Source organism: Triticum dicoccoides, chromosome 6B, assembly GCF_002162155.2.
Source record: "Triticum dicoccoides isolate Atlit2015 ecotype Zavitan chromosome 6B, WEW_v2.0, whole genome shotgun sequence".
Classification (NCBI taxonomy): domain Eukaryota; kingdom Viridiplantae; phylum Streptophyta; class Magnoliopsida; order Poales; family Poaceae; genus Triticum; species Triticum dicoccoides.
The window spans coordinates 20362281-20388367 of record NC_041391.1 but is presented as its reverse complement, the minus strand read 5'-3'; the positions used below and the strand labels follow the sequence as shown (position 1 = coordinate 20388367).

General features: G+C 48.0%; 2 protein-coding genes across 2 annotated transcripts; both read left to right on the top strand.

Annotated features, from left to right (window-relative positions):
* Positions 1-3734: 3734 nt before the first annotated feature.
* LOC119323113 (sucrose:sucrose 1-fructosyltransferase-like) lies at positions 3735-6804 on the top strand. The gene is made up of 3 exons (XM_037596690.1): positions 3735-4288; positions 4383-5266; positions 5996-6804. The coding sequence occupies exons 1-3, from the start codon at positions 3868-3870 to the stop codon at positions 6692-6694; spliced, it is 2004 nt and encodes a 667-aa protein (XP_037452587.1). The 5' UTR covers positions 3735-3867; the 3' UTR covers positions 6695-6804.
* A 6891-nt stretch (positions 6805-13695) lies between these two features.
* LOC119323480 (sucrose:sucrose 1-fructosyltransferase-like) lies at positions 13696-16992 on the top strand. The gene is made up of 3 exons (XM_037597149.1): positions 13696-14296; positions 14406-15289; positions 16054-16992. The coding sequence occupies exons 1-3, from the start codon at positions 13849-13851 to the stop codon at positions 16750-16752; spliced, it is 2031 nt and encodes a 676-aa protein (XP_037453046.1). The 5' UTR covers positions 13696-13848; the 3' UTR covers positions 16753-16992.
* Positions 16993-26087: the final 9095 nt, after the last annotated feature.

The following is a 26087-nucleotide window of genomic DNA, read 5'->3' as shown; positions in this document are numbered from 1 at the left end:
ATGCCTCTTCTTCAGATTCTTCCCGCATTACCGGCTCAGCTTCTTCCCCCATTGTTGTATCATCGTATTCAGGGAACCATGGCCAGGATAGCTGTCGTCGTCCTCTTCTTCTTCATTGTCTTCCATCATAACCCCTCTTTCTCCGTGCTTGGTCCAAACATTATAGTGGGGCATGAAACCGGACTCAAACAGGTGGACGTGAATGGTTCTTGACGTAGAGTAATTGTGACCATTCTTACAGCCAGCACATGGACAAGGCATAAAACCATCCGCCCGCTTGTTTGCCTCAGCCGCAAGCAGAAAAGTATGCACGCCCTCAATGAACTGGGGAGAGCATCGATCATCATACATCCATTGCCGGCTCATCTTCATTACACAACACCGAATAGACCAAATTAATACAAGTTCATACATAAAGTTCATACAACACTTAAATGCAACAAACAAATAACTCTCTAGCTAAAGCATTTAAATGCAACAACAAATGCGATCAAGATCGCAACTAAGGTAACAATTGATCCAACAGCATAATGATACCAAGCCTCACTATCGATGACATATTTTCTAATCTTTCTAATCTTCAAGCGCATATTCTCCATCTTGATCTTGTGATCATCAACGACATCGGCAACATGCAACTCCAATTCCATCTTCTCCCCCTTAATTCTTTTCAATTTTTCTTTCAAGTACTCATTTTCTCTTTCAACTAAATTTAACCTCTCGACAATAGGGTCGGTTGGAATTTCCGGTTCACATACCTCCTAGATAAAAATATCTATGTCAACTTGATGGGCATAATTTGTCATAAACACGAAATGCAACAAATAGTTTTAAAAGAGAATATACCACATCCGAATCATAACAAGGACGAGGGCCGACGGGGACGGATATCAAAACCATGGCACTATGTATAACAAACAACGTACGGGTAAGATAATTATTATACGAGTAACTATATATCCAAATCACACAAACATCAATTTTTTATATAAAATTTCATGAACAAGAGGCTCACCACAAGGTGGTGCCGGCGACGGGACGGTGTGGGCGATCGACGGTGGTTACGACGGAGATTTAGAAGGCACTAAGTAAACCACACCTACATATGCAAACTAAGTGTTATTTTTGACCTCAAATTGCATATAAATCAAATACTAGCACATATATATATTTCCTCCCAAATTACTAAACTCACAAATTAATAACTATATAAAGCATTGCAAGAGCTAATCTAGCAATGAGAGATGAAAGGACAAAGTTGCTAACCTTTGTGATCATTTGAATGAATGGGGGCCTTCAAATCCTGACAAATTTTGGGCAAAATGTGTGATGAGCTCGAGAGGAAGAGGGGAAGAACAGAGAGGAGAGGGGAAAGGGGAAGAACAAAGCGAGCTCGGGTGGACGAAGGGTTTATGTAGGACGACCTTTAGTACTGGTTCGTGCCAAGAACCGGTACTAAAGATGCTGGAGGGGGCCCAGACTGACAACATCCTGCCACCACTCTCATTAGTACCGGTTCGTGCACGAACCGGTGCTAAAGGTTAGCCACGAACCAGTACTAATGAGAGCGTCCCGGCTAGCCGTTGGAACCGGCACTAATGTATACATTTGTGCCAGCTCAAATACAAACCGGCACTAATGTGCTTCACGTTTGACCCTTTTTCTACTAGTGACCAGCCCCGCCCGCCCCCTCGCCGCCGTCCAGCCCCTCCCTCTCCCTGCCTCTCCCGAGCGCCGTCGCCATGGCAGAATGTTTCCCGGGAGACGAGGCGGCGGCCAACGGCTTCGGCCGTCGTTCGCTCCGCGAACAGGAGTCCTGGCTCCTGTTCCAGGCGAACATCCCGGCGCCGCCGGACATGCGCATCGGGCCAACGGGGTGGAGACTCAGCGCCGGGGGAGTGCCCATTCCCCCGTTGCCCGACGCCGTGGCGAAGCCGAAGTACTTCGCCGAGGAGGTCGAGATCGTGCGCGCGCGCGTCCCTCACCGACGCCCAACTCTCCCTCCCCCAGTACGCCGCCGACAACCACGCGGCCTGGGCGGCGTATTTCGAGCGCCGCCAGCAGCAGCGATTGGCGTCCACCAACGCCGCGCCGGTGGTCGGCGGACGGCAGAACATCGAGGGGCGCCGCCTCTGGTGGGGCGTCCCCGGCCGCACACTCGAGGGCGTGCTCACGTACCTCGAGGGCGGCAACGACCCGCCGTTGGCGTACCCCCCAGCGCAGCCCCGACGCGTCGGGCCATGGGCGCCAAGGAGGTTCGGGTCCTCCTCCTCCTCTTCCTCCTCCCGATCCTCATCGCACTCCTCCGGCACTCCGGCCCTGCTCGGCGTCAAGGCCGAGCCCACGGCGGAGTCGCCGCTCGGCCGGCGCACTCGTAGCGCAGACATCATCATCAACGAGGGCGGTCGGCGCGCCTCCTCCTCGTCGGCTCCTCCGCGCTTCGTCAAGCCAAAGACGGAGCCAGGGCTGGCGCCGGTGAAGACGGAGCCGGGGCTGGCGCCGGTGAAGACGGAGCCGGGGCTGGCGCCGGTGAAGGCGGAGTTCGACGACGACGACGCGGCCCTAGAATGGGCGCGCCAGGACTCCATTGCGATGGAGAAGGCGCGCCGGGAGAAGGCGAAGGAGCGCCAGCACGCCGCCCTGCGCCGCTTCGAGGAGCGCCGACGCGGCCGCGATGAAGACGGGGTCGTCGTCCTATGCGACAGCGACGACGGCGACGGCGACGCGCCGCCGCCAGTCCACCATGGCGACGCCGGGTCCAGTCGGGGCGCCCGCGTCAAGGAGGAGAAGGCCGACGACGACGATGGCGGCGACGACATCAGCCCCTTTCTTTTTTAGATTAGGTTAATGTAATGAAAATGCGCGAATTTCGCCGAAATTTGCCATGTTTAGCCAAAATTTAACTACTTTTTATCATAACTTCGCCGAACCGGCCTTTTTTTTTAAACACGCGCCTGGGGGGCGGCCCTGGGGGCCGACGGCTGGGCACCGACTCGCCACCAGGGCCATTTTTTTGCGCCGGCTCACCCTCAGGCGGTGCTTTTAGACGCTCCCTAGGGGGCCAACGGCTGGAGATGCCCTTAGTGTAACCCACGGGAGGAGTAGATTATACAGCTTGCTGGCTGGGGCCGCCATGACCATGAGCCACCCATCGGTTTCGGTTCGCCGAATTATTTGGGGGGCCCTGTTTCTCTCTCAACGGAATCTATGGCTTCTAGTACCGGAGTATGTTGTTTTAGGCATGCCCACTATCCACATATGCTCTCATATGTACACATGCATGCAGCATGCACCTTCCCAGCGCACTGTCCGCCGGCTGACCCAACTTGTTTTCTACTCCCTCCGTAAACTAATATAAAAACATTTAGATCACTACTTTACATTAGTTTACAGAGGAAGTATTAACAGAGCAAGCGTGTCTTCGGCTAGATAACAATTATTAGCCCAACTGGATCATGCATGGAAGAACCCGAACATGTACAGATGCATGAGATCCAGCCTGAGCCGACGGGCCGGCTAGTAGTATTATTATAGTTTGTTTCACCGAACAACGAGTGCGACAGGGCGTAATCATGATCGAGCTGGGTAACATGGCCTGGATGAACGATGATTAGCACTGACAGCCGGGGCCCATGGCGCCACCGGCGGCCAATGGGGCCGCGCCAGCTAGGCCGTTAACGGGTGGCATGGAGACTATAAATACCAGACGCAGAAGGGAGAAGCTCCACGGCGAACACGCACATGCACACACCTAGCTTCATCTGCTGTTTAGATTAGGCTTAGCAGAGGTGATAATTGATCACTCCCACCAATTCCTCTCCCTTGTCTGGTGTCCTCCTTCTCCTCCGCCGATCTCTTTCTATTTCAATGGAGACCGGAGACCATGGCTCGGTGCCATGCTCCTATGCCCAGCTGCTGGACGATGCGGAGGCCGATCGCACGCGCCCAGGCCGAACCGGGCCACTGTGCGCCGCTATTCTCCTGACTTCGGCGGCGGTGCTCCTCGCTGTTGCCGCGCTCGCCGGCGTCAGGCTCGCGGGCCAGCTGTCGGCCGCCGGCGTCATCATGTCCGGCCACCCGAGCACGGTCGACGCGGCGCCGATGAGCGCCAGCAGCCGGGGGCCTGAGTCTGGCGTCTCAGAAAAGACGTCCGGAACCGCCACGCACGGCGGCATGCTGGGCGCGGAGGCCGGCGGCAACGCGTTCCCGTGGAGCAATGCCATGCTCCAGTGGCAGCGCACCGGATTCCACTTCCAGCCCGAGAAGAACTGGATGAACGACCCCAACGGTACGTAACATTTCCTCCATCCTCCAGCATATTACATTGAGTAGTGACTATATTGATGTAAGACTCATTTATTTGATGCAAAATGCAAATGCAGGTCCGGTGTACTACAAGGGGTGGTACCATCTCTTCTACCAGTACAACCCGGACGGCGCTATTTGGGGCAACAAGATAGCATGGGGCCACGCCGCGTCCCGCGACCTCCTCCGCTGGCGCCACCTCCCAGTTGCCATGTCTCCGGACCAATGGTATGACATCAATGGCGTCTGGTCAGGTTCTGCCACCGTCCTCCCCGACGGCCGCATCGTCATGCTCTACACCGGATCCACCAATGCCTCCGTCCAGGTCCAGTGCCTCGCCTTTCCGACTGATCCCTCCGACCCATTGCTAATCAACTGGACCAAGTATGAGAACAACCCAGTGATGTACCCGCCACCCGGTGTCGGGGAGAAGGACTTCAGGGACCCGACCACTGCATGGTTTGACGGCTCTGATGACACATGGCGGCTCGTCATTGGATCCAAGGATGACCGCCATGCCGGCATGGTCATGACCTACAAGACCAAGGATTTCATCGACTATGAGCTTGTCCCCGGATTGCTTCACCGGGTGCCGGGGACGGGGATGTGGGAGTGCATCGACCTATACCCGGTCGAAGGCGTGAGGGGCATTGACATGACGGACGCGGTGGCGGCAGTGTCCACCAATGGCGCTGACGATGTGTTGCACGTGATGAAGGAGAGCTCTGACGATGACCGACACGACTACTACGCGTTGGGGAGGTATAACGCGGCGAAGAACACATGGACACCGCTGGACGTCGACGCCGATCTCGGCATCGGGCTAAGGTACGACTGGGGGAAGTTCTACGCGTCCAAGACGTTCTACGATCCGGCAAAGAAGCGGCGCGTGCTATGGGGGTGGGTTGGTGAAACCGACTCCGAGCGCGCCGACGTCGCCAAGGGATGGGCCTCGCTCCAGGTACTTGACATCTTCATCATCTTCTTCTTGTACAAGATGTCAAAGTCAATTGATTTATTAACCTCCACTAGTTGATTATTAATAAAATGTTGCTTTGTGAGTGGTTTAATTTGATTGACTGGGAGCTTGCATGCTTCCTTTGCTGGGTTCCACAGACCAAACTGGGATTAGATAAGGAAAAGGAAGTGCAAATAATAATAGCAGCCACATGGGATGAATCATGGATAGATAGCAGCTGCAGAAATGTTGCTGTCATCTGGTTGTCCATTGTCTCTTAGCTTCCTTTAGCTTGCACATAGTTCAAGCTAGTTGCAGATACTTTCAACCTAGTGGTGTGCCAAGATTGGTGGTAATCTGGTGCAAGTACCTAACTATAACTGGATAACAATAAGTATAAACAATTTTCTGTTAGCATGAACCAAAGTGGGATTAGGTAAGAAATGGGTGTGTCCTACAAACTTTGCATACCCATGAATCAATCATGTGGTAGCATGTGATCTAGTGGCAGACAAAAGTTGTTTATTTGGTAGTACCAACAAACTAAAAACTAAATATTTTTTGTTGTACCAACCAAACTGGGATTAGACAAGGAAAAGGGTTGTCTTGTCTGCTTACCCTGCGGTTAGTTACACTATTTCTTTCCTGTCAATGATTGATACCTAGGATTCTTTGCTGAATAATTAATTATAGTCAATGGTTAATTAATGTTTTATTTTGGCATTGCTGCAGTCGACCCCTCGCACGGTGGTGCTGGACACTAAGACGGGAAGCAACCTCCTTCAGTGGCCGGTGGAGGAGGTGGAGACGCTCCGGACCAACTCCACTAACCTTGGCGGCGTCACCATTGACCACGGCTCCGTCTTTCCACTCAGCCTTCATCGCGCCACCCAGCTAGACATCGAGGCCACATTCCGCCTCGACCCGCTAGACATTGCCGTCGCCAATGAGGCTGATGTGGGCTACAATTGCAGCACAAGCGGTGGTGCCGCAGGGCGGGGCATGCTCGGCCCCTTTGGCCTCCTTGTGCTTGCCGACGCCAGGCGCCATGGAGGTGACGCAGAGCGTACTGCCGTCTACTTCTATGTGGCCAGGGGCCTCGACGGCGGCTTGCACACACACTTCTGCCATGATGAGACACACTCATCTCGTGCCAACGACATTGTCAAGAGGGTCGTAGGCCATACCGTGCCGGTGCTCGATGGCGAGGAGCTGTCAGTGAGGGTGCTTGTGGATCATTCGATCGTTGAGAGCTTTGCGATGGGTGGGAGGTTGACGGCAACATCACGAGTGTACCCAACGGAGGCCATCTACGCCAACGCCGGGGTGTACCTCTTCAACAATGCCACCGGCGCCCGGGTCACCACCACCAGGCTCGTCGTCCACGAGATGGACTCTTCCTACAACCAAGCCTACATGGCCTCATTGTAAAAAGAAAATGGAAAAGATATTTTCTTTGTTTAGAAAAAAGTGATAGATAGCATATTGTACTCATGTTTTTACACAAAGGAAGATCTCTCATTTCTTCGTTGCATCGCTTCTACAGTGCGAGTAGGTGTTGTATTCATATTTTTTTAGTAGTCTTGCCGTTGTTTTACACTCATGGAAAAGTGTCAATGATCCCAGGGAGAACATTGCATCTGGATTAGTATATTGGATGGATAGAGAGAGAAAGATTGGGCTGGGAAATTTGAGCTGGCAAATCAAACGCGCCGGTGATAAGATTCTCGGTCCTCTCCTAGCTGTGTCCCTGGCTACCACCCACCTGACGGCCGTGATTATTGGCCACCAGCGGCGTCGATCTGTCGCCTCCGCCATTGCTGACCTGGCGCCATGGGTGCTGCCATGCATACCAGTTCTTGTCTTGATGCATGCATGTCAAATGGTGTGAGAGAACCATGTGATTCTATTCTTGTGTGCTCGCCGTCTCTAGAAAGTTAAACTAATGCAGTGCCTAATGCTAAGAATTCTTCTATAAAAATCATTGTGATAATATTCTCTAACAATTAGTTCACTGATAGACAGTTTTTGTTTTTCTTGTCTTTTGGCGGGGATAGACATGCAAATTTAAACCATAGTACTGTCTACTAATTCCCTCCTTTGGGTTTACTGCCCCCTAATATTTTGGGTTAAACTTTGACCATCTATAGGACTAATTAAATATAAAATGTATGCTAACAAATTATAGTATTTTAATTTGTATTCAAAAGAGGGTTTTTTAAGGTATACTTTTGGTCACGTATAGTTTACATTTTATTAGTTAACTTTGTGGTCAAATTTTGAGGCAAAATAAGAGGGGCCTTAATAGACCTGGACGAAGGAAGCACATGTTAACTTATCAGAAATGTGTAAACTGTGAAACCCAATTAATCAGCAAGAAAAAAAAAAGCATGTAGGTGGTTTTGTGTGGTTCATGTCATGTTCGTGTTGTCGACAAACGGAACAGAATCCTTGCCACATTGAACGATGCATTATTGCATCTTGCATTGGTTGCTTGCAAGTTTGGTCCGAGGAAATTGTCCTTGACAAAGACGGATAGACGCAACCGAAGAGCCAACAAGGTAACAACCACACACATCCGTGTGTGCGTGCCCAAAAAAACTTTATCAAGTTATCTTTTTCTAATTGCGCATTTTTGCATATATTTTTGCACGCGTCTACTAGTGTTGATATGTGGACGTCAAGTGGGCAACATCACGCGGTGAGCATGGGTGGGGTCAAAAACTAAGGTGGCCACCTAGCAGCAGAGTTGATTAGGTCAACCATTCTAGTGGTGGTTAGCTTGAATGTCGATAGGTGTGCGCTATGGTAGTACTTATAATCATTGCCAACTGCAATAGTATGCTGCCATGTCTTAGACGCCTTGTGAGCGTTAAGTTCAAATTTTCAAGGTTACAACGCGCATGTGCGTTCATTTTCGTGGTCGGCTTCATCATGATCATATATAACTATTGCCGATATCCTTGTCACGTGCCTCCTAAGTCATTCCTAGTTGTACCGACGGTTGCCATATGTCATGCTGCCTTGGCAACGCAGAACGTTTGAGTAATCGTTCAAGTCGCATTGTCGAGCACACAGTTTTGGAGTGTCCACCTCAAAAAGAGAAAGGACATCCGATGTGGTATGGACCATATGGAGCGGCACATGGCGTGAGCCACAACCAGGAGTTTGGATTCCATGGATAGGTGTGAGAATTTGCAAGGCTAAAATTGAGTCTGATGATAGATTCATGGTCCCAACCTTCGCCCACATTATTGTACTGCCTCGTGTCGATGAATCTTCAACAAACCGTGCCTCTGGATGGAGAAAGATAGTGTAGCTAGGACAATGACACTCGGGCACACACACATGCACGATGTTTTTTTCTCTCCCTTCCTCTCTGCTTATATCCACTATCGCCTACCGGTTCATGTTTTTGCTTTGTTTTTTTTCTTTCGAACAAATGAATCTTGTGTGCATGTTACAGGTAACTGTCATTCGTCCCGTACCATTGCTTCCTGTCGTCCGCATCATTCACGATCCAATGGATGTTGTTAGGCCTTGTCGGCATCATCTCGGACGCTCTCCAGCGTCGAGCTTGCGTCTATACAGTGCAAAGTTCAATGAATAATGCACTCTCAAAGCATCGTTGCCTGTTGGCCGCTTGATGGAGTGACATGATGTGGCACCTGCCAGATGGATTACACGTGGAGTGATCCATAACTAGGAGTAGCAAGGTTCCATTCAACTCGGATAGAATCGGATGACAACACTTTAACTGAACATATATATATGAGAAGCCGAGATTAAGCCCAACCATAAATATATGAGAAGCCGAAGGTACTACTAATTGCTATTGGTGTGATCATGCAGCAGCAGGACGAGGAACAGTATGAGAGTAGCTGCTACGAACTAATATGTCTCTCCAGAACTTGTTGCTTGCTTAACGAGCTGCTGACTGGCTGTGGTACAGCCTCTAGAATCTCTCCCCGACAATGGTGAGTCATCACGCCATGGATCGTCATTGGAGTGTGCTGGTACTCAACGTTGCATGTGGCGTGTGTGCAATGCAGTGGTGGCAGAAGAAGAGGCCACTAATTGTTGGTCGATGGACAGGAGTAGACCAGGGACGTTCTAATAATTAGTCGTGACCAGAACGGTGCTGCAGAAAAGGAGGCTTTCGTATGCGTGAGAGAGGATGTAACCACGGAAAGAGTAAATTGGAGGAGTGTAAGCTACTAGATGGATGGGCCACCATGACGATGAGCAACCCATCGTTTTCGGTTCGTCGAATCATTTGTGGGGCCTGCATCTCTCTCAGTGGAATCCATAAGCAACGTGTTGGATAGATTCAAACTTCGCATAGAGTTTTATAGGGACAACTGTATACACTCTTACATCCTATCACAGGCGGTATTATATAACTAAATGTTTGTGATAGATCATTTATCATATACGACTTACAAATGCACTCGTACATCCTATCGTAAACGTTGCACCACCGAATAGCGCGTGCGATGATAATGTCATCCCACGGGAGTAGCAAGGGTGGATCGTTTGGAAAATTTCATATGTCACAAATGGTTGGGTGACGACTCATGTTTGAGGTAGATGCGGGCATAGCATACCCTTAGTCCTGCCAAACGTGTGCATTCTTACTTTCTATCACCGACGATTTTCTGGGTCATTTGGGATGCCCCCCCCCCCTCTATCGCCCACACCGACAAGACAATTCAAAAATATGTCGTGGAAAGAGGGAACAAACCGTTTGTATAGGACGTTGCTGCACTAGTGTGTGACCGTGTCCATGCTATGCTAGATTAGCTGTGTGACCGTGTTCATGCTATGCTAGATTAGCTGTGTACGTGTACCTTGTTTAGGCTAGGCTAAGTACTAGTTCATGTAGGTTTAAGTCTAAGTACATCATTGACTTTGTCTATATAAATTCAATAACAGCGTCAATGTGGTGAAAATAGTATGGGGTATGTCTGGTCCGGAAATCACCGAGTACAAGGGAGAGTAGTCATGATTTTAGGTGGCAGTGGTCTTGCAATAGGATCAACTAGGTGGATTATTTTCCATGGCAAGCTTCATTGTCGAATCGTTGCCAGTAGTGCTCATTGTCACTGCATGTCTCTCCTTCTTCCCAATCACTGATTGGGCAAATAGTCGGGCTCACAACTCTCGCCGACGTGTCGTCCAATAAGTGTAAGGAGGAAATAGCGCATGTCAGGGCGGAGCGACAATTGGCGCCTGCCATGGCGAGGAATTTTGGGTGGCTTCAATTGTATGGAGTGGATAAATCCCATCACTATGACCGCAAGAACAATATTATTGCCATGTTGATGTTGATGGGTCCACAAGACCGCAAGAATTGTTGTAGGGTTAACTTTATGCAGAAGGACATCTATTGATCGCTAGGACAGTGTCACACAAGGGGCTACATTTTTTATATTGTGGATCTCTCTTTATCTCTGATTATATCAACTATCATCCCCTATTGATTCACGGTTTTGTTGTGTTTTTCTTTTTTCAAATGAATGGACCTTTTGTGCATGTTACTGGTAACTGGCATTTGCTACACGCCATTGCTTCTGGTCGTCCGCATTATCCATGATCCAATGCACGTTGTTAGTCCTTGTCAGCATCATTCCGGACATTCTGCAACATCGAGCCAGCATCGTTGCAGTGCAAATTTCAATGAACAATGCTCCGCCGACACGTTGTCGCCTGTTGATCGATTGATCGAGTGACATGATGTGGCACTTGCCAGATGGAGTGCTAACACGTGGAGTGATCCACAGCCAGGAGTAACTAGGTTTCATTCAACTCAGAGAGAATTAGAAGAAATGCTTTAACCGGCATGCACCGCATCGATCGCGCAAAGGTCTCTATCCTAATTCCAATAGAACTCGATACATTGTTGGGCATTATTGTACGGGTGATGATGTAGATGCTGGATCTGCCAAAGCTTCTCGATTGACTGGTTCCGTGGAAATGGCCGTCCTCCTAGGACAAACATATGTGACCACCACCACACATCCCCTCTCCCTCTATCCATTACCATTACGATCGCAAAAATAACATTACGATCACAAAAATAAGATTTAATTACCCTTCTTGTCTAGTTTCTTCTGACTGATTAGTATTATGTGTTGAGCCCTAGCTACTACTGATTGCTACTTGCTGGTGGTTAGCATCATCATGCGTAAGCAGCAGGAGTGTAGGACCACTACTTGTTGCTTGCTTAAGGCTGGTCACAATGGGGAGAAACTTAGGAGTAACATCACACACTCCAATATAACTTTGCTTATGTGGCACGTATTTAATGAAGAGAGAGGTGCTTGTAGTAACTAGCTAAGTTACCGGAACATCACACACTCCAAGAAACAATGAGTCTATAACCTAATAAATACATCATTGCATGACACTAAATAGATGTTCCTACTCACTATGGAGATAGTAACATAGTCTAGGGAAGTGTGTAAGTTACTAGCTTATGTTTTTGTCCATTGTGACCAGCCTAACTAGCCAGCTGATGACTGGCTCTGATGCAGCCTCTAGAATCTGTCCCAGACAATGGTGAGTCAGCACGTCGCGGATCATCATTGGAGGAGTATGCGTGTGGCGTGCGGCCAGTGTGTGCAATGCAATGGTGGCATTTTTCATGGCCAAAACGGTCGCTGCCACTTGGCATTGCTTAACCACACACACATCCTCTCCATCTTCTATTGTTTGTCGTTGGTTTCGAGATGTGGAAAAGGAAGCTTTCGTATGTGAAAGAGTGTGTAACCCACCGAAGGAGTAGATTACAGCTAGGCTGGCTGGGACAGTCCCATGACCATGAGCAGCCCGTCGGTTTCGGCCTTGCGGGCCCTGTTTCTCTCTCAACGGAATCTATGGCTTCTTGACTAGGACATGCACATGGCCGCTAGCTAATGGAAAATTTTAATTAGCTGCTCGGCCTAATTGCACTAGTTCCATGTCAAGAAAATTTTCTCCTTACCTAATTCATCTGTGGGAAAGAGCACCTCTACTCCATCCCAAACAAATTGATCATAGGTCAAAAGAATTGATCATCGGCCACCACTTCTAGAGTGGAGAGGCGGCCTTGCTCGTGGCCGAGGATGGCCATTGGGCCATCGCACATCTCTGCCTCCGCTCTTCGTCGGCCACCGTGGTGTCCACATCGAGCTCCCTCAGGCCCCTAGATTACGGCTGGCGACGAACGCAAGGTGTTAGACGTAATGAAAAATGGATTACAAAATGTTTAATTTTCCAGTTTTATGTAATACTGTGAAAATAATAATTATTGCTTCATTGCAAAAATAGTTGTGAATTACCACAAAAAATAAAAGGTTGAAGAGTTAATTTTGGGAGGGCTTCCTGACTGTCTACTACAAAACGGTTTGCCGGTTGCGATGAGGGAGTGGCGAAGCCGGCAGCCCACCTTCACTTCGATCTAGTGCTTGTAGTCATCATTAAATGGTCGACAGACCTAGTTGTAAGTTTTATTACCTCTGGTGTTCTGCTATGTTTGATTATGAATGTTTTGTAGATAGGTTCTTAGTAACTCATTTTTGACAGCTTAGGTTCTTGGTAACTAACTTTGCAGATGGACCACAGATGCAAAAGTTCTATTTTGCACCTGAGCTCAAATGCTCCATATGAACAGTAAAATTCAAAAACTATTAAAAATCTATTTTTTTTGTGTGGGAAACTTTGAGAAATGTTTTATATTCTTGCAAAATTTCACCTCGAAATGACATCCAAGTAAGGCATGGCAAACGAAAAATTAGCACTCCAAATGTTTCCAAAACTAGCATTTTTGGAACATTAATTTTGCTTATTTTTTTGCCACGACTTCCATGAATATCATTTTGTGATGAAATTTTGCAAGCATACAAAAATTTGTCAAAGTTTACCACAAAAAAGCAAAAAAAAATTGAATTGTTTCAATATTTTGTTTTGAATTACTGTTTACCAGGGAGCATATGAGCTCGGGAGCGAATACTCCATGTCCCTAGAGATGCTCTAGCAATGCTAGCGAACCATATTAAGAAAAATCAATACTACTCCTACTAGTTAACATGAAGGGAAGAGTTTAAACTGACGTGGCCGGCCGGCCAATCCAACAGGTTTTATATTCACAGAGCAAGAGTGTCTTTCGCTAATTAACAACCGACCCAACTCAATCATATATGCATGGAAGGATCTGAACATGTACAAACACGTATCCAGCCTGAGCCAACGAGTAGTTGGTTCTGGGAGAACAATCAGTGAGTGCGACAGGGCGTAATCATAATCGAGCTGGATAACATGGCCTGGATGGATGGATGATGATTAGCACAGACGATCCAGCCCCGCCGCGCCGCGGCCGCCGCCGGCCAATGGGGCCGCGGCAGGTGCGCCGTTGAGGCAGTGGGGTGGCGACTATAAATGGCACCCGCGCGCGGAGCTCCTCGGCAAACACGCACAGGCACACACATTCTCCTCGTTCTTGTCAAGTTTAGCAGAGGTGATAATTGGTCAGTCCCACCCATTCCTCTCCCTCCTTTGGATTCTGCGGAGATCGAGGCATCCCTCGTCTCCTCCGTCTGTTTTCCATGTCAATGGAGACCAGAGACCGCGGCTCGATGCCGGCGCTGGTGCCGTGCTCCTACGCGCAGCTGCCGCTGGACGATGGCGAGGCCCAGGCCGGGCGCGCGCGCCCAGGCCGGACCGGGCCGGTGTGCGCCGCAATGCTCCTGACCTTGGCCGCGGTGCTCCTTGCTGTCGCCGCGCTCGCCGGGGTCAGGCTCGCCAGCGAGCTGCCCGCCTCTGGCATTGTTATGTCCGGCCACCGGACCGAGGTCGACGCGGTACCTACGAGCACCAGCAGCCGGGGCCCTGAGTCAGGTGTCTCCGAGAAGACGTCCGGCGCCGGCGCCCATGGCGGCATGCTTGGGGTGGACGCCGGCGGCAACGAGTTCCCGTGGAGCAATGCCATGCTCCAGTGGCAGCGAACCGGCTTCCATTTCCAGCCCGAGAAGAACTGGATGAACGACCCCAATGGTAAATACTTGTTGCTCTAATGTTGTTAGTTGATAGAGATAAAGCCAGGATGTACTCTGAATAATTCAGTTACAGGATTCTCATACAAATCATATCCATGCAAATGCAGGTCCCGTGTACTATAAGGGATGGTACCACCTCTTCTACCAGTACAACCCGGACGGCGCAATTTGGGGAAACAAAATCGCATGGGGTCACGCGGCCTCCCGTGACTTGCTCCGATGGCGGCACCTTCCCGTCGCCATGTCCCCCAACCAGTGGTACGACATCAATGGCGTCTGGTCGGGCTCTGCCACCGTCCTCCCAGACGGCCGCATCGTCATGCTCTACACCGGCTCCACCAACGCCTCCGTCCAGGTCCAATGCCTTGCCTTCCCTACCGACCCCTCCGATCCCTTACTAACCAACTGGACCAAGTATGAGAACAATCCGGTGATGTACCCGCCGCCGGGCGTCGGGGAGAAGGACTTCCGGGACCCGACCACTGCGTGGTTCGACGGTTCCAATGACACATGGCGGCTTGTTATCGGCTCCAAGGATGACCGCCATGCTGGCATGGTGATGACCTACAAGACCAAGGATTTCATCGACTATGAGCTTGTCCCGGGGTTGCTTCACCGTGTACCGGGGACGGGGATGTGGGAGTGCATCGACTTATACCCGGTCGGCGGTGCAAGCGGCATCGATATGACGGACGCGGTGGCGGTCGCGTCCACGAATGGAGGCGACGATGTTTTGCACGTGATGAAGGAGAGCTCGGATGATGACAGGCACGACTACTACGCGCTGGGGCGATACGACGCGGCAAAGAACATGTGGACCCCATTGGACACCGACGCCGATGTTGGCGTTGGGCTGAGGTATGATTGGGGAAAGTTCTATGCGTCTAAGACGTTCTACGATCCGGCGAAGAAGCGGCGGGTGCTATGGGGGTGGGTCGGCGAGACCGACTCTGAGCGCGCCGACGTAGCCAAGGGATGGGCGTCCCTCCAGGTACTTGACACTTTCAACATCTTCTTGTTGCGCAAAGTTAGTGAAATCAATTGGTTGATTAACCTGTTAATTGATTCTTAAGAAAATGTTGCTTTTGTGAATTTAATTTGCATGGTTAGGAGCGTTGCAAACACCTTTTGTTGGGTTCCATAGACACGTCGGCACGATGGCATGGCCAGGTGGGCCATGGCCAAAGCATGCAAATGATAATAGCAGCCACTAAGGATGAATCATGGATAGATAGCATCATATATGGCAGCTAAAGCAATGTTGCTGCCGTCTCGTTGTCAAGTGTCTCTTAGCTTCCTTGAGCTTGCATACAGCTGAAGCTAGTTGCAGCTACTGTTGGGATACCAAGATTGGTAATCTGTTGCCAGTTTGTTGATAACAATTTCTTTTAGCACGAAACCAAACTCGGGTTACACAAGAAAAGGGTTTGTCGCACAAACAAACTCTGCATACCCAACAGGCAATCATGTGGTAGCATATGCATGTGGTCTAGTGGCAGGCAAAGGTTGGCAATTTGGTGCTAACAACAAACTAAATTACTAAATAATTTCTGCTAGTACCAACCAATTTGGGATTAGAGAAGGAAAAGGGTTGTCTTGTCTGCTTACCCCAAGGTTAGTTAGCAATTCTTTCGGCTCAGACGGTGAATGATACCTAAATTCTTATTTCTTTGTTGTCAATGATTGATACTGCCTAGGATTCTTTGCTGTATAATTATCAATTGTTAATTGATGTCGTATGTTGTTATCTTGCAGTCGATCCCTCGCACGGTGGTGCTGGACACCAAGACAGGAAGCAACCTCCTGCAGTGGCCAGTGGAGGAGCTGGAGACGCTCCGGACCAACTCCACCAACCTACAGGGCATCACCGTCGACCACGGCTCTGTCTTCCCGCTCAGCCTCCATCGCGCAACTCAACTTGACATTGAGGCCTCATTCCGCATCGACCCGTTAGATGTCGCCGCAGCCAACGAGGCCGACATCGGCTATAATTGTAGCACCAGTGGCGGGGCGGCTGGCCGAGGCGCCCTCGGACCCTTCGGCCTCCTGGTGCTCGCCGACGCCAAGCACCATGGTGGGGATGCAGAGCGGACCGCCGTCTATTTTTATGTAGCGAGGGGCCTTGATGGCAGCCTGCGCACACACTTCTGCCATGACGAGATGCGCTCTTCTCGCGCCAATGACATTGTCAAGAGGGTCGTTGGCAACACTGTGCCGGTGCTCAACAGCGAGGACCTGTCAGTGAGGATTCTGGTGGACCACTCCATCATAGAGAGCTTTGCCATGGGCGGGAGGTCCACGGTGACGTCGCGGGTATACCCGACCGAGGCCATCTATGCCAACGCTGGGGTGTACCTCTTCAACAACGCCACCGGGGTCCGGGTCACCGCAACCAGCCTCATCATCCACGAGATGGACTCCTCCTACAACCAGGCCTACATGGCCTCAATGTAAAATGAAAATGGAAAGTTCAATTTTTTGTAGCATATATAATTTCCTTTCTGATTTTCTCCTCACTCCCCCTATCTTCTGTTTTTTTGTTTTTCATTTTTATTATGTCTATTCATTGTCTAGGCCTTCCAGTTAGTTGTAGTCGAGCCAGTGGAAGATGCCATGATATGCAAATCTAGAGCTGTACATGTACCACATCAGTCAAATTAATTTCTACAGAGTTTTTTTTTTGGTCTTTGAAAATTTCGGCTGATTGGTTCACACTGTCTCACAGGCTATCTACAATTGCAGAAGGACACTGTCTCTGTATGCACACAAGCATGAAACTGAATTTAAATCAACTGCTGAAGTTGAAAGTGGTTGTTGAGTTTGAAGAAGTCCCCTCATTTACTCGACTCTGTAGTTTTCTCCTAAGACTAATTGTGTAATCTAGTGTAAAGATGGACCAGGCGGTCGATGTGGATGCAGTCATATACTAGGTCGTGCTGCCGGGCAAGCGCAGCCCCGTCGGTACTGCTCAGTTCATCCTTGATGCACCATAGTTTATCACTGAGACGTATAGATATATACCATCCGACCACACCCTGCGTACTTCACACCGTGTCTCTGTTCCAAGTAAGAAAGGGGAAAACAGAACAAGGATCAGTCATGATATATCGATTTAGATAACCATTCATCAATGGATCAAGAGATTTTGACGAGACAAGCAGTTGTGCACAACAACAGTCAAATGCTATCATATATTGTGACCCATAGATTCAAAGTACTAGTACAATTGTTCACGCAATACGGTTTAGTTGCTTTGATGTCCCCATGGGACATATTTTTCCTTAGACAACCTGAAGAGTAAAACAGAAACTGGTCATGGCAAGTAAAAGCCACTCATGTAGAACAACAATCCTTGTTATGATATACATCTCAATCGACAAATATGCACCGGCACACTACATGACCCAGAATTGAATGTCTGTGTGAGCAATATCACTCTTAACCATACCGACAACATTCTGAAACAAAAAAGTACTCCAGTCACGTGTCATAATTCAAAGACAGCTTACTCGTATTGAGAGTTCATATAATGTAATATGACTATAGGAGAAATAGTTATTCAAGTTGCTAACCCCTCCCTCTCTAGTTTCCTTAAATATCACGACCGTCATTTACAGCTCGCCTGACCATGCACAAAGGCGGGAAGCCGTCATCCTCCTGTGCAACACCTGCTACTAAACTTTAATCTCTACGGCAACCCAAGAAAAAAACTACCTACGGCCAAGGCCACACACATAACTAATCGAATATGATGGTGTATTGATCGATGCTATAAGTTTCAACGAGCACATGGCAAAACAAAGCAGTAAACACAGAGAAATTAACAAGATGCACATTCAAATATTTGTAAACTCAACAAGAAACTATATACACAAACCGTCCAGAGTGTAAAGGCAAACCTTGAGGGTCCATTCCTTAGCGCAGGAAATGTGGGAGGCCAAATCATCACAACAGGATGGATATATGCCGACCATAGGTTCTCGTTTGTAATCTCATGCAATTTACGCAGTGTCCTGCACTTGATATCCAAGTGCAATATGCACTGGCCCATCCGTAAGAACACAAACTCGGCATTGTACCCCATGTAGTTTATTGTGGGAAGAGCGTCACAGTCCAACATACCCAAATCCGCGCACATCTCACGCAAACAAATGGTGTCCATGAGCAACCAGCTGCCCCCCTTGTGTAGCCAGACGCGAAGTTGAAGCTCCTCGATATGGATTAGGTATACACTAGAGGCATCATCAGCCCGTGACAAGATGGTGTTTCTCTCTCCATGCGCCACCCCTTCTGGCAGCCGAATCCTGGAGGAACTTGAGGCCATCAAATCCCACACAGTAATGTCGCTCTGGGCGGTTGCCATATAGATTTTATTGCCGACGAGCACAGGTCTTGGTTGCAGAGGGAAGGGACGACGGATCTCGTCTACAGCCAAGCTATGCGTGCACCAGGCACCATCCCGCAACATGTACACGTATGCGGCATGCTTTCTCTCCGTGGAATGCTTTCTCAGCGGGGTAGAATGCAGCAACAAATCCCAATACGTGACACCATCGCCTTCTTCTTTGGAGAGGACGTTGCCATGCCACATAATGAAACTGCCTTCCCGGGGCCGGGAGAATGGGCATGATGGGAGCATGGCCAGGCCACTCTCGGGGCACAGGAGGCAATGCACTCCCAATTTGGTGCTGCTTCCGGGCCTTCCTTGATGGCTGACCAGGAGGCTACCGTTCCTACAGCCTAGGAAGTAGGTCGGTGCCGGCCACATGCTCTTGTAGGCGTCCAAGCTGGAGATGACGCGGCGGACGACGGTGGCGAGCTCTGGCGGCTGAGGCAATATTGGCACGAAGCGCATTCTCCGCACCCACCAGTCGTCGTCGGAACCGTAGAAGCCGAGGAGACGGGGCGGGTGGAGGTTGCGGAAACGGCGGAGGAACCCACGATCCGACACGTGGAGGTACCAGCGCGTGCAGACGGCCGCGGCGCGGACGAGGATCGTGGGGTAGCCTACGCGGAGAAGGATCTCGCTGAGGAGGTCGTCGTTGCCGAGCACGATGGATGCGGCGCCTGCCCTGGCCGCCGGCGGCGGCCTCGTCCCGCCGTCGCCGCCCATTATGGTGCTGGGTTTTCGTCTCACGAGGCGCGGCGGCAGGGTACAAAGGGATCGAGCGAGGGAGGCTAAGAAAAAGAAAGGGAATACCTACTGCTCATCTTCCTGGGCCTGTTCTGGAAGTTAAGGCCCATCTCAAAGCGCCACTACCAGTCACTAGGGGCCATCAAGGTCAAAATATTTAGCCCTCAAAAAAAATTCAAGGTCACAATATTTGGATACATGGTCCGTATGGTAGTCACCGGCACAATAAAGTGTGATCGTGTGCAATTGCAAGATACAGAGGCTATAACCTCTACAAAAAGATGCAGAGGCTATAAGACTGACATTTCATTTTATCGTCTAAACACACATTTACACTCTGCTACCACCTTTAAGAAAATGAATTGCTGCAACATTTTTTCTTTGTACAGTGAAGCTATGTAGGTGTGATTGTAGGAGAAGTCTATCTCATGGACTACCAGGCCGGTGGCGATGATCTGGGCACCATTGGCATCGATAGCCTCACTCGGGTACACCCCTCGATGTTGTCGTCGACCTCCCGCCAATCATGAAGCATTACACTATGGAGTTGTCCACCCACCACTCTAATGGATAGCTCCTCGCCATCGAGCAGTGGCAAGGCATTGCCGACAACCTTAAAAATATTTACTTCGTATTTTAAGCATCTTCGTCGCGTATCTCAAAAATGGCCATCTCATATTAAAGCAATGTTCTCCTCATATAAAAATGTTGATCACCATTGAAAATGTTCATGGATCATTTTTTTTCTAAAACTAAAAAATCAGTTCAAACATTAGAAAATCCGCAGAAATTTTGATAAATGTTAACATATTTTAAAGAATTCTAGAATTTAAAAATGTTGACGAACTTATAGGAACATGATTTTTTAAAATGCTCAAGAAACCTAAAAAATAATTTCATTTTTTTACAAATACACACGAATTTAAAAATTTTGAATTGGAAAAATCTAAATAAAACATTTAAAATATAAAAGGGTAATAAAAACGACAAAGGAGAAACAGTAGAAAAAAATTAGAAAAGAAAACAGGCCCCCAAAGGTGGGCTGGCCTAATCGAGTAGCTTCGGCTGTTTTTCTTCATGTTTGTATTTCGTTTGTACTTTTGCTAAGTTAAACACACCAGTTTTCGAAATAAAGTTGTTTTTTATGTATGGAAAATAAAAAATGTCCATGCATATTTAAAAAATGTCATCATGTATTTAAAAAATTTATCTTTATTTGCAAAAAAAATGACATATTTTTTAAAGTAAAATTTTATGGGAAACTTACACTTCTAGGCGTTGGCATCAACTAAGGATGCACACATCCTTTTCAGTATGAGTACCAATATTTTGTATCTTGAAGTGTAGTCTCACCGTACATCAAGCATGGTCCACAAATATATATTTTGTGAGTACCAAGATTTTAACTTGACGAGTGGTTCCACCAAACATCAAGCTTGATCCTCGGAGAAAGCTCCTCTGCACCTCCTATCAGTTATAGGAATTGATCCTGGGTGGTTAGGCTGCACTACCGCATGCCTAACCACTGAGCTAAGACTCTATTAGCATTCTAGATTCGGTGGTTGACTTTGGTGATGAGATACAAACTATGGACGTCGCCTTGAACGTCGCCTGGACGCAGAGGGATGGTTGTGCAGTGGTGGCGGTCGCACATAGCATGTAGTTGTTGTGATCGTGGAAAAGCGATGGCGACACTACATGACTGACTTTGATGATGGTGGTACTCGAGCACCCAGTCTCGAGCTCCAGGTGAAAGCCTAGGTTTGATCCAAGTTGGTTAAACCTGGCAATGGTGATCTTTTTAGGAACTCGTGCAATTCATGCATACTTTTATCTTTCTTTTTGTGGGTTTCCTCTTTCTTTTAGTTTTAACGCTTTTGTTGTGTTGTGTGTTGTGTGTGTGTGTGTGTGTGTGTGTGTGTGTTCTAAAAAGCTACATGAATATTTTGTTTAAAATGCATGAACTTTTTTAAAAAGCATGATGATTTTCAAAAATATTCATCATGTATTAATTGAGTACTCACCACATTTTACATAAATCATCATGTTTTGAAAAAAATCATTGTGTATTAAAATGTTCGTCATGCATTAAGTATTTTTATCTTGTTTTCTCAAAGAGGTTCATCATGTGAAAAAAACTGTTCATCATGTTGTATATAATGTTAGTTCTGTATTAAAAAGATGTTTGCTGTGTATCAAAAGGTGTTCATCATGTATTAATTAACTTGCATGTATGAAAAGTTTCATTGCGTACTAAAATTATGTTTGTTGGATATATTCTTGAAAAAATCATCGTATATTTAATAAATGTTCAGTTTGTACTTCATAAAATTCCTCGCATATCAAAGGTTGTTCATTGTGTTTTCCTAAAAGGTTATACGTACTAAAAAAATGTTAGTGTTGTAAAGGTTCATAGTGTTTTTCAAAAAGGTCCTTCGCGTACTAATAAATGTTCGCCGCGCTATTAAAAGGTTTTTCATCATATTTTCTAAAAACGTTCATGGTGTATCAAAAATATATTTATCCAATGTAAAATAATTGTTCATTGTAGATTTGATAATGTTAATGGTGTACTTCAAAAAATGTCCATAGTGCAATAAAATATACTTATCATTTATTTAATTTAATTACATAACCTAATAAGTTTTAACACATTTAAAAAATTCATGTAAATTTCAAAATGTGATCACGTTTTTTATTATATATTCATGTATTTGGAAAGTGCTAACACATTTTTAAAAAGCTCGGGTTTATTATAGAAATAGGAAATGGGAAATAAACAAAAAAAAGAAGCAGAAGACAGGAATGCATAAAAGGTGGGTTTCCTTTTTTTATATACTTTCACCTATGTAGGTAATGGTTTTACTACGAGGCACATGCACAAATGTCAGTAATAGGTTTCCATGTCCGATGAGATGGTGCCGTGCTGAGAACCAGCGGCATTTCCTGTTATAGTACAATTTGCAAACGGGCGCCTGCAGCAGTCTAAGATGGGCCGGCCCATTCTATCATTCTCCTTCCTGTTTTCGAAACGTCAAGAAAGAGTGCTTGCATGGGGGTTCGAACTCACAACCGATTCGTTAGCCACCAAGCCATCCACTTGTGGGTGTATTCCTAGTTCGTTTAATTCTTGTTATTCCATTCTCCAGTTCGGTTTATTCCTTTTTTTTCTCATTTTATTTTTTATTCCGCGCTTATTTAAAATTTGTGAACTTTTTTGTAAAACTCGTGAACTTTTTTTAAAAATCGATGACTTTTTCCTAATCCAATGAACTTTTTCAAATTCATTGAACTTTTTCCAAACCCGATGAACTTTTTTTTAGAATTTTATGAACTTTTTTCAAGATTGGTGAATTTTTCCTTCAAATTTGTGAACCTTTCTAAATTGACAAAGTGTTTTCAAAACCGATGAACTTTTTTCGAAAATGAGAAACTTTCTAAACTTTTTCATAAAGTTGTTCTCCAAAATCGGTGAACCTTTTTCAGTTTGTGCACTTTTCTTCAAAAATGATGAACTATTTCTCAATATTGATGAACTTTTTTAAGTTTTTGTAGTTTTGTCTCAAAATTAGTGAATGTTTTAGAATTCATGATTTTTATAAAAATAAATAAAAGACTAAATGATAAACATATAGTGCGGCCATATTAGTTTATGTATAGTTATGGCTCCTCAAAAACACTAGTTTACGTTGGCTGTTGTGGTGCGAGTTCGATCCCTCAACAGCAAGCTTTTTGTGTTTTTCCTAGCGATTTTTCTTCGGTACGTTTTCCCATCGCGGCCCGGCCCAACAAGGCTTTCCAGCGGGCGCCAGCTACCTGTTCGTGCGCTTAAGGCGCCGAACAGGAGCTCCCAGAACCAGCAGCGAAGCAGAACGAAACGAACGCAGTTGAAACTTGCAAACACACGAAAGAAAAGATAAAACAGGATGGGCTTCCGAGATGTTGCTGTTTGGTGGGCCGTGATCTAAAGGCCTGGAAATTTGGCTGGGCCGCACGCACGACGGAGGGCGTTGCGATCTTCTTGACACGACGGAGGGAGTTGCCTGCATGCGGAGGGTTTTCAGATGGACTTCCGATCGAGGCGTCGCCTCAGGCGCTCGCCGCCGCCGCCTCAGGCGCTCGCCGCCGCGTGGTCCGGGCGGAGATGACCTCATCGGCGCGCTCCACGACGACATGCTGCTCCAGATCCTCGTGCGTCTGCGCTGCGCTCGCACCGCCGCGCGCACAGGCGTCCTCTCGCGCCGGTGGCGCGGCCTCTGGGCCCGCCTCTCCGATCTCACCTTCCGCGACGTCCCGGCCGGTGTGGTCAAAGCGGCGCTCGGCCGTGTCCCTCGCCGTACATCCGTGTCCCTTCTCGACGTCCATCTCGCGAGGAGTGTGTTGGAGGCGTCGCGCAAGCTCGACGACGCCGGCGCAAGTCGCTGCTGCGCGCCGCCGAGCGGCTCTCACCCGAGGAGCTGGTCTTCATACTTCCGCGGGGAACCGTGTTCAAGCCAGGCCCTCCCGTCAGCATCGTCATGCCTTGCTTTCGCCGAGCCACCTCCATCGAGCTGGACACGGGTCTCCTTTGTGTCAAGCCGCCGCAGGCGGGCGGCGAGCTCCCTGTGCTTGAGAGGCTGTCTCTGTCCGGAAACATCGTCGATATTGTTGGAGTTGTGTCGAATATAGTGTACGAGGTAGGTTACAGTTGGACTTGTAGTTGTATCGTGTTTACATAGGATGTGGAGTCGTGTCCTAGTAGGACACTTGTATCATAGCCTCTCATATATAGCGGGGATAGACACACAATGTAACATATGCCAACATAATAGCGCAGGCGCGCAAGGGGGAGCCGGCGGCTTGTGCCGGCACCCGGGTGGCCGGTGTGCGGTATTGTGACGGTGTCACGGGGAGGAGCGCCCGTAGTCAAGCCCCGGGGATGTAGCCCTATCGGTGAACCTCGTTAACAAATCTCGGTGTCGTGCTCCTGTGATTGCTTAGTCCTCGGATGATCGACGGTATGCCTCGGATTTATTCTAACAGACATTGGCGCCTTTATCGACCGCTGCCCGCGGTTGCGCGTGCTCAGGGTCACCTTCCGTAAGGTTGAGGCCGGCTTGCTCGAAGCCGCACTCACCGCGCTTGAGGCCGCCGTGCCGCTCGGCCTCATGGTGTCCCTTCTTGGCATGGAATGCGACAGACTTAATACTTGGAGGTATGGGGTTGATGGCGTTCGTGTTGCCTCCCTTCTCCGCGGCGCGGCGAGGCTCTCTCCGCTGGAACTTGTCTTCGCTAGTACCCACGACTCTTTTGAAAGCATTAATGTCGACCTGCCCTGCTTCCATTGCGCCAAGTCGATCGAGATGAAGTCGTACAACTTTCGTTTCACACAGCTATCGGCCAGAGAGTTCTCGGCTCTCGAGAGGCTATGCCTTGAGGCCGGGCTGCACCATCGTAAACCTTGTCACAATGGTCACCCTCTGCCTGCGCCTACGCGTGCTCAAGGTGATGCCAGATAGGTCCGTGTGTGATGTTACAATCAATTCGGAGTCGCTGGAGGAGCTTGATCTTAGTGTCTATGGAGGATTCAAATGTCAAGGCATCCAGATCATGACGCCGCTACTTAAGCAACTGAAGCTTGAAGTTCGTTCCAACTCAAACCTTAGGGTGTCCATCTCAACCCCAATGGTGGAGAAGGTCTCATGGTTGCTTACATATAACACTGAGTCGTCGCTTATTTTTGGTTTTTGGTCGCTTCAGAGCATGAAATTAGAGACGATAGAGAGCTATAAATATAATGATGGGGTGAGCGGCAACCAAGAGGAAGATGCATGTTTGCGCCCCCTACGCTGCAATGTCCTTTCTTTGCACATATCTGCCTATCCCTATGTATGTCTCTTGTCTACCAACTTTTTAAAAGATTTGCTTGCTAAACTAACTCTAAAGACTCCATGCTATACATCAGGCTAAATAATTATGTTGTTTTGTAGAATCGTTTGGGTGCAGCGGTGAACTTTGCACTGGAGATGGAGAAACTTCCGGTTACGAATTTTACTTTATTGGAGCTATATCTCAACGCAAGGGGACATGTTTTAGGAGCAATTGTGCAGCATCTCCTTATGATACATCACATCCAGACTACTACACAAAGGCTTAAGGTTTTCCTATGGGACAGGTGTTGGGTAATTATCCTTGCTGCTTATATATTTTATTCATAAGTAACTTGTTCAATATACATTGTAATGTTTTACATGTTTCAGTCAAAATGTCTTGAAAACTGTCCTTGTGATGAGCCCAAGAATTGGAGGAGTCAAAGTATCTCCTTGACTCATCTCGAAGAAGTGGAAATCAACAACTTCAGAGGAGGGGACCGTCAGATGGATCTCGTGGCAATGGCATTGAGATGGGCACCAAGGCTTAAGACAATGACCATCAAGCTAGCTGATGAGACAGACATTCGACGATGCGCCACGAAAATCTACAACATTTGTTTGGCGTATCCTTTCGTTAATTGCTCTGTTTATAACCGCTCCGGTGGACTGGTTTAGCATACGTGCATACAGTTACAGTGCTCCTGGATGTGAGGGAGGTCATGACAGAGTGGTTACGGGCATGCATGATTAAAATCACATGAGCTATGTTTGCTTCCAAAAATGAAACGGGCCTAAGTGGAGCG

Coding starts and splice junctions, on each gene's coding strand:
- LOC119323113 (XM_037596690.1), top strand. CDS start 3,868: ATGGAGACCGGAGACCATGGCTCGGTGCCATGCTCCTATGCCCAGCTG. Junction 4,289..4,382: donor CTGGATGAACGACCCCAACG/GTACGTAACATT, acceptor ATGCAAATGCAG/GTCCGGTGTACTACAAGGGG. Junction 5,267..5,995: donor AGGGATGGGCCTCGCTCCAG/GTACTTGACATC, acceptor GCATTGCTGCAG/TCGACCCCTCGCACGGTGGT.
- LOC119323480 (XM_037597149.1), top strand. CDS start 13,849: ATGTCAATGGAGACCAGAGACCGCGGCTCGATGCCGGCGCTGGTGCCG. Junction 14,297..14,405: donor CTGGATGAACGACCCCAATG/GTAAATACTTGT, acceptor ATGCAAATGCAG/GTCCCGTGTACTATAAGGGA. Junction 15,290..16,053: donor AGGGATGGGCGTCCCTCCAG/GTACTTGACACT, acceptor GTTATCTTGCAG/TCGATCCCTCGCACGGTGGT.